The sequence below is a fragment of the Ceratotherium simum genome, chromosome 15, assembly GCF_057802395.1.
Source record: "Ceratotherium simum simum isolate JZ-2026a chromosome 15, ASM5780239v1, whole genome shotgun sequence".
In the NCBI taxonomy this organism is placed as follows: Eukaryota; Metazoa; Chordata; class Mammalia; order Perissodactyla; family Rhinocerotidae; genus Ceratotherium; species Ceratotherium simum.
In genome coordinates, this window is record NC_141914.1 from 6,094,490 (window position 1) to 6,109,506 (window position 15,017).

At 37.1% G+C, this 15,017-nt stretch overlaps 1 protein-coding gene across 6 annotated transcripts in view; it reads right to left on the bottom strand.

The window, feature by feature from the left end:
• Nucleotides 1-15,017, bottom strand: part of SENP7 (SUMO specific peptidase 7) — a 137,096-nt gene that overhangs the window by 71,531 nt on the left and 50,548 nt on the right. For 4 of the 6 annotated variants that reach the window (XM_014794978.2, XM_087439516.1, XM_004439960.3 and 1 more), the window contains exon 5: nt 2,059-2,256. The exons of the other annotated variants lie outside the window; for them this stretch is intronic. In XM_014794978.2, coding sequence (XP_014650464.1) covers nt 2,059-2,256 — 198 coding nt within the window. The remainder of the gene's footprint in view (nt 1-2,058; nt 2,257-15,017) is intronic. 6 annotated transcript variants of the gene reach the window in all.

The window sequence follows — 15,017 nt, forward strand, 5'->3', positions numbered from 1 at the left end:
ATTCTTCTGAGAGAACGGAGCATATCACACTGTTCTAATTACACTGTTCTAATTTAAAAAGGACAGCCATGGGATGAGGGGACGGATGAGCTTGTTGTCATCTGGAGGAGAGCTGAAGCTTCTTTTGAAAAGAGTCAAAAGGATAGGAAGGGCCTTACTTTAGCAAGCCCCTTTATTTAGACTCTCAGCACAGTGAGAGAACAGTTCACCCGTGCTAAGGAGGAAAACTGCAGAATCCAGGAGAATGAGAGCAAACTGCTTCACAAATTACTGAAGCTAAGTTGTCTGACTCCAAGATTTAGGGTACTTTAGAAAGTTAAATTGATATCAGGTATGATCTAGTAAGGAAATTGTTATTACTTAGCTTTTATGTTTTTGGCTTTTTTAAAAGTGTCCTTTTTTAAAATTAATGTGTAATACTATGTTCAGATGTTTTGACAGAGTTCGACTTGTATTTTAAAAATAATTGTGTTGAGGGGCAGCTGAGTGGTATAGTGGTTAAGGGTTTGCACACTCTGCTTCGGCAGCCTGGGGTTTGTGGGTTCAGACCCTAGGCATGGACCTACACACCACTTATCAAGCCATGCTGTGGCAGCATCCCACATATAAAGCAGAGGAAGGTGGGCACAGATGTTAGCCCAGGGCCAATCTTCCTCAGCAAAAAGAGGAAGATTGGCAACAGATGTTAGCTCAGGGCTAATCTTCCCCACCAAAAATAAATAATTATGCTGAAAGTTGGCAGTTTTTATCTGGATCTTGGCTTAAGGCACTTATTTACTGTCATTCAGATTACAGACCATCTAACCAAAATATTATCTAGCTAATGACAGCTTATTCTAATTGAAAGCAAAGTACTTCCCCCAAATATATTCATTTAAGGGTTAAAACTGTAAATGGAAATATATTAAAAATATTATGTTACAGATCACAAATTCCCATAGCTAATTCCTAGTCTGCAGCCCCAAACTTCATATACAAATTTTTTACAAAATACAAAACAAAACTGGTCTTGTTAGTTTTGAAAATTAAATTGCATATTTATTATTAAAAATTTGGGGGTAATATTTCAATACCATGTCCTTTTTTTAAAAAAATGCATGCAAAATACAAGAAAGTTCACAAAGTCAAAAATGGTAAGGACCTAAATTAAATAACATTTAAAAGGTATGTTAGGGCCAGCCCCAGTGGCCTAGTGGTTAAGTTTGGCACACTCTGAATCGGCAGCCCGGGAGCAGACCTACACCACTCATCTGTCAGTGGCCACGCTGTGGCAGCAGCTCACATACAAAATAGAGGAAGACTGGCAACAGATGTTAGCTCAGGGCAAATCTTCCTCAGCAAAAAGAGGAAGACTGGCAACAGACGTTAGCTCAGGGTGAATCTTCCTCAGCAAAAAACAAAAAAAAAATATGTTAAAGATATGAAAATAAAAAAGATATATAGATAAATAGACATACATACATCTTTTATTTTCTGCATCTTTAAGCTACCTTTTAAATGTTATTTAATCTAGGTCCTTACCTATCTGTCTATACAGTTATGTGCTGCTTAAGGACGGGGATACGTTCTGAGAAGTGCATCATTAGGCGATTTCGTCATTGTGCAAACATCATAAAGCATACTTACACAAACCTAGATGGTACAGCCTACTACATACCTCATCTATATGGTACTAATCTTATGAGACCACTGTCATATATTCGGTCTGTCATTGCCCAAACGTCATTATGAGGCACATAACTGTATATATCTCTTCATTTTATATTATAAATGAATCTCTAAAAATATGTATACATGAATCAAATTATAAAGTAAGTTAAATGTACTAAGGATACTTGTTTTTAAAAATAATTCTATGTCAATCTACTTAATGAAGTGCAGAACTATCATTAACTTTATAAATTAAGATTGTCAGTTTTAAGATTTGCTTTAGAGTGGGGCACACCTGTATATGCAGATTTTCTTAAAAATCATTTCCAACAATCTTATTTTTAAAACTATTGGACTTATATTATTGCAGTGTGGTAAGTTGAACAAAATCAATACTGAACAACATACCTTTCAGAAAAATTAAGGCTTTGGTGAAGAGGTTCTAATTTTTGACAGGTCTCTAGGCTGTCAACAGATGTCGAAGGCAATGAGTCTGATTGCACCCTCTTGGCATCACATAAATTAGCATCGTTTCTAGGTAGGGTCTTTCTGAATTTTCGTCCTAAATCCGTCCATAGGACATTCGTCAACATAACTTTGAGTTGCCTGTTACACATATAAATAATTAATACATACAGTACTAAACATCGTATAATACATGAATTCATCACAATCTACAACAAATAACCTCCAGGAATTCTAAATTACACTTCTTCAAGCAATTAACTAGAGTAGTAAATATCATAAGTAAAAAATTTGCCTAACCATTCTCAAATATACATTAAAAAGTAAAGCCCATTTCACTTAAATTGGAATTTTCTTCAGAACTCTGTCTGGTATACTACAGCTGTAGTCACACACACACATAGCTGTTGGATTCCTGGTAACTCATCTGTGCCTCTGCCCACTGTAAGTGGAACAGTAATACATCTGCACATCTCATCACAGAGGCAACCACTTTCTGCACTAAAAATGTGTTTTTGTTTTAGCATTTTTTGATTCAGGAAACATTGTCAAAACTAAGCCTGTAACAGTCCATCATCTACAGTCTTAAGTCTACATAGTCTTAAGATCCAGATTTAACTTTACCTTATTTCTAAAAATGGTCAATTTAAAACACTTATTTTACTGTACTGATACCAATTTCAAAAGTAAAACTGATAAATGCAAGTAGTTTCAGCTTTTTGCCTCTTTACATTTTGCCCATTACTCATTCAATACATCTTTGTGCTGATAACACTTGAAGAACCGTGTTCAGTTCTGGAACCATGAAATATGGCTTTTGTAGTGGTTTGAACAGGCTATCAAGCAGACTTGAAACAATGTCAAATGAGGAATGGCTGCAAGAATTGGAAATGTTTAAACAGAAGATTGTCTATTCTACTACCTGGTAGAAGTTTTAGGCACTGTTTGGGTGTTTAACAAACATAAGAATATTAAGAATCAGAAAGCAAAGTGTTCGCGTATTTTTAAAATAAAACAGATCTCAAAGAAATCACTTGTTTGCAGTAGTCACTTGGGGCTGTATCTTCATACCATCTGGAAGAAGGAGGGTACAAGTCTTCAGAGGAACCTCCACAAAATGCATTGAAACTCCAAACATTTTGAGTTTAAAAAAAAGTTTATAGGTTTTAGAATTATCATTAAAGAATAAAAAGATGAGTGACATTTGTATGAATGAATAATAGTAATTCATTTTTCATTCAACAAATACTTACCAAAAACCTTCTAGCAAAACAACTGTCCTAGTAGAATCTGGAGATTCAGCAAGGAATAAGGTGGTTACAGTTCCTGCCTTCAGTGGGCTTACATTCCAGAGAAGAATTACACTATTAATTATTTAACTACAACATGATGAGTGATATGAAGGGAAAGTAAAGATGCTGAACTTCTTCTGAACTGGGTCAGGGAAGGTTTTACTGAGAATATGACCTTTAAGGTGATACCTCAAAGGACAGGCACCATCCAAAGGAAACAGCTGGAAAACAGAGTGACCCAAAAAGGGGGACAACATGCAAATGCTCTCTTCTGGGTAAAGCTTGTTCAAGGAAATTAAAGGACTTACCTGGCTCAAGCGCTTAGAGTGAAGGGGAAATTTGTACAAGATAAAGATGGGAAGTTAGGCAGGATCCTGTGGACTATATTAAGGGCTTGAGACTTGATGCCAACACAAGAGAAATCCACTGGTTTTAACAAGAGAATGAGATCAGAGCTGTATCTTTAAAAGATCATTTTGATCTTTTATGAAGAATAAAATGGAAGCACTAAGGATAAAAGGTAATAACCATAAATTTAGAGAGCTAATAGTGACTTACTTTATCAGGGGTAGTTTAGTGGAATGGTGGGACCAGAAACCAGAATACAAGGGGATGAGTAAATGGGAAAGGAGAAAAGGGACAGAGCACATGCAGGCAGTTGACACATGGCTGTGAAAGGGGGACACAGGACGAGAGCTGAAGACAGATGTGAGGTGCAGGAAAGGTTTTCTTAAATATTGGTTGGTTAGTTAGCTCAAGATAGAAAATATTTGTGTAAGTTTAAGTGCTTATGGGAAGAGGTCAACAGAGTGGGAGAGGTTGAAGATACAGGAGACAGGATAATTAACACAGTAAGTTTTCTAAGAAATGGCATAATAAGAGCTAATATTCATTGAACATGCACTATATACCAGGCACTATGCTAAGCATTTTACAATGATTTACTTCATTTAATCCTCACAACTACTCTATGAGGTACAATAGTAATTATTATTCTTCTGCAATTGAGAAGACTAAGACGGAATGATTAATAACTAAGCCCACAGTAAAATGAGTGAGTAGTAAAAGTGGGATCCAGAACCATACACTCTCAACTCTACTGCCAGCACTCTTAACTGCTCCTCTATGCTGGCTTATGATGGGAGAAGGGGCATCATTTTCCTTCTTCCAGGAAGTAGAAGGAACCAAGACCATTTTTTCAAAGTGATAGGAAAGGTAACAGAACATCAGCTTGAGAAGAGAAAAGGTTTCAGATCATCACTGTGGAGAAGAGGAACACAAGCTGACTAGAGAAACACAGTAGGATTATCTCCCAGTTTAGGAATCCAGTAAGATTAATAATCATGAATTTTTAATGTCACAAATATACTCTGCTTTGTGATATTTTTTTTCTATCAGCGCTCAATCACCTTGGTATCAGCCCAATGTAAACAGATAATCAGATTCACAGGTGATTATTAATTACAAAGGAGCAAGGTATCTTTACAATGTAGAGATCTGGCAGCCACTACCTTAACCAAAAAATACAATGCATAAACGTCAATTTGATCTTAGAGTAAAAAAAAAACATTTTAGAAACAGAGAATTCTAATTCTAGACTTTATATTAGATGACAATATAAAATTATTGTTAATTTTCTTCATAATATACTGTGGTCATTATGTAAGAGAACACCCTTGTCCTTAGGAGATTAAAGGTAAGTGCCACAATGTCTGCAAATTACTTTCAAATTGTTCCCAAAAAATGTATATTATATGTGTATCTGTTATGTGATATGCACTTACATGTATGAAAAGAGACTGAGAGAAGGCAAACGTGGGAAAGCGCTAACAACTGGTGAATCTAGATGAAGGATACATGAGTGTCTGTTATACTCATGACAAAATAATTCCACGTCTAGAATACTGTACCAAGAAAAGTATGAAACACAGAGAAAAAAAGTTACACACGAAGATATTCATCACGGTATTATTCATAAAAGCAACAAACTAAAAGCAACCTTAAATGCCCAGCAACAGCAGAATGGTTAAGTAAACCATGATAAAGCCACTAAATGGAATGTTACTTATTAGTCTCTCAAAATCTTCTACTTTAAATTTTAAGGGTGGCTGTCTATCTCTGACTTTTTTTGTTTTCTATTAGTCTTTATTTCTGTTTTCTATACTAAGCAAGCACTATTTATATAAAGAGAAATGTCAACTAATTAATTTTTTTATGCAGGGGCCTTGCTCAGATACAGCTAGTTAATTTTTTTTAAAGAATGGTAAACATGGGGCCGGCCCAGTGGCGCAAGCAGTTGGGTGCGTGCGCTCCGCTGCGGCGGCCCGGGGTTCGCCAGTTCAGATCCCGGGCGCACACTGATCCACCGCTTGTTGAGCCATGCTGTGGTGGCGTCCCATATAAAGTAGAGGAAGATAGGCACGGATGTTAGCCCAGGGCCAGTCTTTCTCAGCAAAAAAGAGGAGGACTGGCATCGGATGTTAGCTCAGGGCTGGTCTTCCTCACAAAAAAAAAAAAAAAAAAGAATGGTAAACAGTTCAGGTTTACCTAGCCAAAAACTATCAATTGACTAGTGAAATGAACATACATATGTATGTATTTTTTACATTCAGAAAATCAGACCATTCTTTTATAAGATTTTACAGCTGTACAACTTAAAATTCTAAATGATCAAACAAAAATACTTATAAAATCTTAAGAATATATAAGGTATACATTTAGACTAATGCAAAAACTATTGACTATTAGTAATTTGCTAAATTATTTGGGAAATTATTATCCCAACAGTAATTTTAATAATTTTAAATATGAAAATATCTGATGTTGGAAAAAGCCATTTTTCTATTCATCTAGACCAAATAAGAATTTCTGTTGGAAAATAACAAACAATTGGTGATTTCACTGATTATTCTAATAGTGTGACTCTAAGTGAAAAAGACAATCTGGATTCTCTGGGAAAATACTTATTTCATGTTTATATATTTGGCTTTATTGTAATTTGGCTGCCTAATAATATCCTGAGCATAAGTCAGCATCTTTTTTCCACAAATTATTAAGGTAAAAAAATTTTAAATTTCTACATTTAAATGCCATAAGATTTCTATGGATACTGGAATAGAAACTTAAAAGTAAAGAACAACATTCAAATCAGACAAATAAAACCTAAACTTAGTGTTTAGGGAGACACACTTAGGTGGCAATACTAACCAAAAAAATCTAAAAAGTTAGGAGACAGGTTAGTTTTAAAGAAGAGGAAAGGAGTTGTAACTAGAAAATAAGAAATATACTACATCTCTTCTGTAGTAATGTTTCCGTAATTATAGGAAAACTCAGCACCACAGAAGAAAAAAAAAGTTTTTTTTTTTTGCCTATGAACAAAACACATATACTAGGTTTTCGAGAAAAGTTCAAATTTTATTAAATTTAATTTTTTTAACAAAAGCAGTTATTCAATGACTACATAAATATGATAATTATATAACTTGGCTAAACAAATTCAGAAACCAGAAAAAATAATCCTTCCTCAAAACTTGGAGTCCTTTTTTTTGTTCTGGAAATTGACAACTGGAATGAAGGCAGTCTTTTAGTTTCTTTTTTCATAATTTAATTTAGAGTATTTCTTATCCTTCAGAAAAGCGGGTGTAGGAAATCAGAATATGCCACCCCAAAATATGTCACTTTGGCGTAAGAATTATTTTGAGCTGAAGACAACTGAGAAACAGCAAACGCCAAAGAAAGTTCTCTGCTCACCCCCCCACTTGCCTAAAAGTAGGCCTAAGACTATTCATCACCAGAGACTCTTATCAGCCCAGAGATGGAATCTATATAACAAGCCTTACTAAACAAATCTTATCTTCCATTAGTTTTCCCAATATATTTAGCTTCCCACAGTTTGCCATCCTTGGAAGCCTCAAGCGTTTTTCCTTTTGAAGCTAGATACCTAAGGGTTACTGTAAATATTCAATAAGAACATGATTACCCTTCAACCTTGTTCCCAACATAGACACAGATGAAAAGAAGTTAATCCTGTTAATTTGCTGTTTTCTTGTTTAACTTGAGGGGTGACTCAAGGGTCACAAGGATTTATGAGCTTGTTTTGCAGAAGAAAAGACTGCCTTTAAGGAAGTTACAATCACCAGATAACCAGCCCAGACTGAGGCCCAGAAGTCTGATTGCCCAAGGGCTTATCTGGAGTGAAAGAAACATGGGTTTCTCCTTTGCTTCTCTGAAACTCCTCCTGCCAAGCCCCTTAGCTCTACAAAACGCCCTGCTTTCTTCTTTTGTTAAAGTGGATTTGAGAGAACCTATCCTCCCACCTTCTTGTTTTGGCGAATTCAAATAAATCTTTCTCCATCTCTAAGAATCGATGTCTCTGTGATTGGCTTATTGTGCATCGGGCACACGAACTTGAGAGTAAGAGGTTCAGTATCACTTTGTCTTGTCACTCCTCCAGAAATTTACTGTTCTTTGTTAAGACACAATATAAAGCCCAAGTTGTAAACACACCTTTGAGTTACTCATCACAGAATTTCTCCCAAGGATATGCACATTGCACATGTTAATAAACTCTGTTTGTTTTTCTCTTATTAATCTGTATTTTGTCAGTCTAATTTGCAGAGCCCTAGTCAGAAAATCTATGAGGGTAGAGGAAGAGGGCTTTTTCCTCCTCTACATGGACAAAATATTTGGACACTTCACAGAAAAGACACATAAATGGCCAATATGCACATGAAAAGATGTTCAATATCATTAAATCTTATCTTTCTAGTCTTTAAAAAAAAAAGATTCTTGTCTTTTTAAAAAAGTGGGGAGGGAGCAAAAGATTTCAACAGACACTTTAGAGAAGATACAAAAGGCCAATAAGTACATGAAAAGATGCTCAACATCATCATTCATCTAGGAAATGCAATTAAAACCACAATAAGATACCACTACACACCCCTTACAAGGGATGATGATAATGACTGACCATACAAGTGTTGGCAGGGGTGTGGAGTAAGTAAAACTTTCTTACACTGCTGGTGGGAATGTAAAATGGCACAATCACGTTCGGAAAACAGTTTGGCAGTTTCTTACAAAATTGAAAATGTACTTTCAATGACCCACCAATCCATCTCTTAGGTATTTACCTGACAAGAGCTTTGCACATATTGAAGTATATGGGGTAGCTATTCTGGTACAAAACTGACTTGGCTTGAACTAAAGAAGCCTGACTTATGCCCTATCAAACATACATTGTACATCTGCTTTAACCATTTAAAGTAAAGAATGCACTCTCTTAAGATAAGAATGCATACTTCCCCTCCTACATTCCAGTATCGAGTAACGCCCTATCAGTAACGCTCTTATTTGTACTCCTGAAGAAAAGTTCCCCTTCCCGGATATCAGTGTCATGTTGACCTGCTAATTTGCAACTGAATACCTCTTTGAAACTTGGATGAATATGTGTCCTGGGTATGTTTAATGTATGTTCTTTGTTCTAAAATGGTATAAAACTGGGGGCCAGCCCCGCGGCATAGTGGTTAGGTGCTCGAGCTCCGCTGCTGGTGGCCCGGGTTCGGATCCCCGGCGCGCACCAACGCACCGCTTGTCAGGCCATGCTGTGGCGGCATCCCATATAAAGTGGAGGAAGATGGGCACGGATGTTAGCTCAGGGCCAGTCTTCCTCTGCAATAAGATTAGTTAGAATAATTTCAGGGGCTCTAAAGAATAATCATCACTGCAGTCTGCCTTGGACACCACCTTCCCAGTACATGAATTTATTACCTGGCAACTGGCCAAATGCCTTAACAAGCATCTTTTGAATGAGAAAGGTACTTTAGCTGATTCTCTGAAATTAAAACACTGGTCCTTAACACACAGGACTACACTGCTTTGGAATCGGAGGTACTACATAAACCACTAGGTGATTAATTTAATCCATAATCCATACAGTTAACAGAATAAATTGCATGCCTCTGCTCTATTCCTCTTTCATACTGTCTTGGTCCATTTGGGCTGCTATAACAAAAATACCATAGACTGGGTGGCTTAACAATAAACATGTATTTCTCACAGTTCTGCAGGCTGGGGAGTCCAAGAACAAGACACTAGCAGATTCGGTGAGAGCCTGCTTCCTGGTTCATAGACAGCCATCTTCTCACTATGCTTTACATGTAAGAAGGGCTGAGAGACTTCTCTGGGGTATCTTATTTAAGGGCACTAATCCCGTTCCTGAGGGCTCTACCCTCATGACCTAATCACCTCCAAAGGCCCCATCTCCTAATACCATCACACTGGGGATTAGGATTTCAACATATAAATTTGGGGAGAACACAAACATTCAGTCCATAACACATACTTAATTTCAGTTATACTTCAAGTTTCTTTATCACCTATTGGTGATAAATCTTTTTTCTCTGAGGCTGCTCTTAGTACCCATTTCCATCTTATTTCACTTGCATCCTGCGCCAGCTTCATGGACATGCAACCTGTAACAGCATACAGGGCCCTGAGCTCAAGGCCCCACACTCGCTTTAATGCTCTGCTGCCGCTATCTTGAAATTCTTAATAATTTTATCTTTGAACTTGTGTATTGTAAGCAAAATTCATGGGACAATGGAGCATGCACATGAGCAGAGAAGATATTCATAATATGTGTGTCCACCATTCCTTGCTGTTCCATTCACATATAATATTTGAGATGTTCATGAGCAGAAAATTCTGGTAGACTCAACATGTGTGAGAGTTCCAGGAGATTCACAGTGAGAACAAGGCAAGCAGAGACACTGAAAGTCCTGAGAAGCTACATTTTTCATTTGAACCAGTAAATGGTTCCAACAGGAAAAAAAAAAGTAACCGTGTCCTAAGAAACATGAATGACCAACATACCCTATTCTATCCTTTCTTACTTGTGTTACTTCTCTGTATTAGCCAACCACTTACACTGAAAATGATGACACAGGAGGGAAGGGCAACTCTTATTTCATTTACATTTCAGTCAGTCCTTACACATCAGGAAGCCAAAGGTAGAAAGCACTCGTAGAACATGGATGCATTAAGAAGTGAAATAAAAGCAGCTGAGTTCATTCTGCGCAGCAATTCTATTGTTCTGATAAGACTGAAATACATATATATGTACGGATTATGAAATATAAATTATAGAATTTCAGTAATTGCGTATATAGGTTCAATGCTCTTATATCTGCATTCAAAAGTGAAATTGCATAATATAAAAGTGAACAGTAAAATTCATCCTAATAATTTAAAATGTTTATTTTTCTTTACTTAGAATAACAAATAGATGTAAATAAAATACACCATGGCAAGTTGAGAAAGAGACAACAGAAGAAAGGAAAATGTGTTATAGTTTAGTATATAATGATATACAGAATGATATGATATAATGGGAAATATATATTTGGTCTTTGTCTCTGGTAAACACATCAAGGTGCTGGGAGGGTGACATACCCAAAGAGGTCATGGAAGCTCCATGCCCCGAGCCCATACCTTGCCCTATGGATCTCTTCCATTTGGCTGTTCCTGAGTTGTATCCTTTACAGTAAATCTGTAAATGTAAGTAAAGTGTTTTCTTGAGTTTTGTGAGTCATTCTAACACATAATCAAACCTGAAGAGGGGGTCATGGGAACTCCCGATTTATAGCTGGTCAGTAAGAAGTACCAGTGACAACTTGGCACTGTTGATTGGCACCTGAAGTGAGTGCAATCTTGGACTGAGCTCTTAACTTGTGGGACCTGACACTAACACCAGGCAGATAGTGTCAGAATGGAACTATAGGACACCGAGTTGGTACCGGGAAAGTTGGAGAAATGGTATTAGAAAAGACACACATTTTGGTGTCAGAAGTGTCGTGAATAAAAAGTTTGTAAGTCCCTAATAGCACTTTTTTCCTGCTTTTTGAACAAGGGGCTCTGTATTTTCATTTTGCCCTAGGTGCCGCAAATTATAGCCAGCCCTGCCTGCATAACAACATTGACAGAAGAAAAGAACCCAAATAGGATAACTGTTCCAGGCCCCACATCTTTTCAGATCACCCCAAAATCAAGATACCCATAGAGAGATCTCTAAAATAATAAACAAATAATTCTAATGTAAACACTATCATTTTGATTAGGAGTTATTAGTAAGAGACTTGATTTTAATTTAATTTAAATTAAATTTTTAATTTAATTTAATCCTTTTGCTGCTAGACCTACTACAATACTGAAAAACTAACATAATAACACAGCAAATAGGAAACCAGTATTCCAAGTTAAACCACATACTCGAGCCAAGAAGAATTAAACCCCATTTAGAGGACAAATAACTAATACAACTGAAAACAATTCGTTTAGATTAAGGAACAATTTGCTTAAGTGACAATGTTTCAGTTAGTAGTTCTCAAACTTCAGCATGCATCAGAATCACCTGGAAGGCTTGTTAAAACAGATTAGACAACTAGAGTTGCAAATACAGTAGGTCTAGGGTGGGGCTCTGGAATTTGCATTTCTAACAAGTTCCCAGGTGATCCTGATACTGATGGTTCAGTTCAGGGACCATGCTTTGGGAGTCACTGGTACAGGTTAAGCAAAATCAATTCCAGCAACAAAATAATTTCAATATGAATCTTTAAATCTTGACTGAGTCTCTAGACACAAAAATAAATAATTTGTTTCTTCACAGATTGCTATGATCTCATATGTACCTCTAACCAGGCATTTTGTGCATCACTTATTACCTAAACTCAACAAGCATTTTTCAAGCATCTACTATCAAGAAGGCACTAGGCCCTCAAGAAGCTTACAACTGAGCTGAAGAGACAAACGTGTAAATCATAGCTTTAATTAAAAAAAAAAATTAAATGGTTTCTCCCCCAGTAAATATATATTTATCCCTAATGGTGACAATGTTGAACTTTACTTAAGCTCTGCAATCCTGGAAAACAGTGATGGTTAAAGAAACCATCGTTAGCCACGTGACTTGAAGAAGATTCATGGATGACCCCTTGTTTACTAACCCAGACACAGACCCTCCAAATTCCTATTCTTTGCCTCTGTAGGGTATCAGAATAACCCAAAAATATGCCACTTTGGCATAAGGATTATTTTGAGTTGAAGGCAACTGAGAAGAAGCAGATACAAGAAAAGCTCTCTGCCATCCCCCTAATTGCCTCAAAGCAGGACATAATTTATTACGGTGTCTCTCTCTCCTGTACCAAGAAAGGCAGAACTCTTAATCACCTAGAGACAACTCTAGATTCATATCAGTCCAGGGACAGACACCAAGAGGAATCCACATAAAAAAACCTTACAAAATAATCCTTATCTTCCATTAGTTTCTTCCATATATTTACCTTCCCACAGCTTGCCGCCCCAAAAAGCCTAAACCCCTTTCACTTTGTCTTATTGTTCTTTGCTAAGATACTATAAAAACCTCAAATTCTAACCACCACTTTGACTTCCTCCTCACTGAGTTCTTCCACATGTATGGGTAACGCACATATTAATAAACTTTTTGTTTTTCTCGTGTTAATCTGTCTTTTCTCAGTTTATTTGATGGCCCAGTCACAGAAACTAAGTTGATACAAGAATTTTTTCCTTCCCTAAACCTCAAACGTGATTAGCTGAATTATGTGTCCCCACTGATCTTTAGGAACAAAACGTCTGTTAACCAAACTTTGGTTAAATTTCTCTACTTGGCCCAGGCCTGAGAGCTGTGACCCACTCTCAGCCCGAGCCAGCACACGACCCCTCCCTAGAACAGGCTGACCTCAGGCTACATACGCTCGGATCTGCAGCGCTGTCTCACTACTGCTCATCCTACTTCTCCAAGCCGGCTGTTCCTAGCCTTGTTTACTCCTCCCTATAAAAGAACTGCCTTTTTCTGCTACCTTCTGAGACACCTGCAGATCTTACGGTCAGTGTTCTCCCGATTACAATTATCCTTTCCCCTTCTTGCAATTATTCCTTTATTTTTCAGTTGTGGGTGACTTTACTTTTCGGAGGAAGTTCTCCCATCTTTCACATGGTACCTCAGCAAAATCTGTGTAGGAAAAGAATGTATTTACACAACTTTGTCCAAAACCTACATGCCTTCTCTGAATATCATTCAAGTTTGGCTTTTACTCTCTTTTACTCCCTATAACTAATCCAGTTGCTGCTTTAGTTATACCAACAACTATTATTTTCTAATTCTCTCTCCCAAAAGTGCTATATATTTAACATGTTATATAATTTAAACAAAAATAGTTAAGTAATACCAGACATATCCCTGAGGAAATAACTCTCAGATTTCAATTAGCCTAAAATACCTTCATTAAGTCTCCTAAACAGTTTTCTGACACAACTTGATGTGACTTTCTTCACATGCATGACAAATTCTTATTATAGGATTCATGTTCAAGCAATCTACTTCCCCATCCTTCTCTACTCCCCAACAAAACCACTTTTTAAACTTCCTACTATTTTTCCTAATAATTACTGCCATTGATTTTTTTTTCTTTTAAACAACATCCACTGGTAGAATACAAGGATCTTGCACTCTATGTTCCAACATGCCCCTCTATCCAATCACCTCCCAATATACTTAGACCACAAATTATGTTTAAATCCAGTGTTAATTCTTATATGAGTATTCTTCAAAGCTGAACTACATAGCACTGGGGTTACATTTCCTTTCTTGTACAATGTTTTGTTTTCCTAGGAGTTAATGATTACCTAATTTTTTATACAATGAATTTACTTTCTTTTCCACATAACATCACTTACGTTTCACTGAAAATCATTGACAAAAGATATAGAATTCCTCTCAGTAAAGCCAAAACAGCAGTTAGCCTATCAGCTCCAGAAGGAGGAGAATACGGAATGGAGACTATAGGTGGCCCACAAAGCCTAAATTATTTATTATCTGGCCCTCTACAAACAAACGTCGGCCCCTTACAATCTCATTTTAGTGAAACATACCATAAAGGAGCTTCCTAAAAAAGAGTATACTGTAGGTGATTTTTTGAGAACCTCTATGTGTAAAAATGTCTTTATTCTACTCTCATACTTGATGAGTTGGGTATAGAACAATTGTTAGTGCCGTGGAGCAGATTCCGACTCCTAGCGCCCCTGTGGACAGCAGAGAGAACCCTGCCCGGGCTTTTTGTGCCATCCTCTCACCAGACAATGCTCCGCTGCTATTCATAGGGTTTTCATGGCCAATTTTTTTGGAACCAGTTGGCCAGGTCCTTCTTCCTAGTCTTAAGTTTGGAAGCTCTGCTGACACCTGCCCACCATGGGTGACCCTGCTGGTATTTGAAATACGGGTGGAATAGATTTCAGCATCACAGCAACATGCAGCCACCACAGTATGACAATCACCAGATAGGTAATGACAGGTGGTGTGGTTCCTTGACTGGGACACGAACCTGGGTCACAGCGGTGAGAGCACCAAATCTTAACCACTAGACCACCAGGGCCAGCTCATAGAACAATAGGCTGGAAATAATTTTCTCTTTGAATTTTGAAGACACTGCTCCATAATTTTCTACTTTTCAGAGTGGCTCCTCAAGAATTTCAATGCCATTATGATTCCTGATCCTTGTAAGTGATGTGGGGTTTTTTGTCTCTGGAAGCTGTTAAGATCTT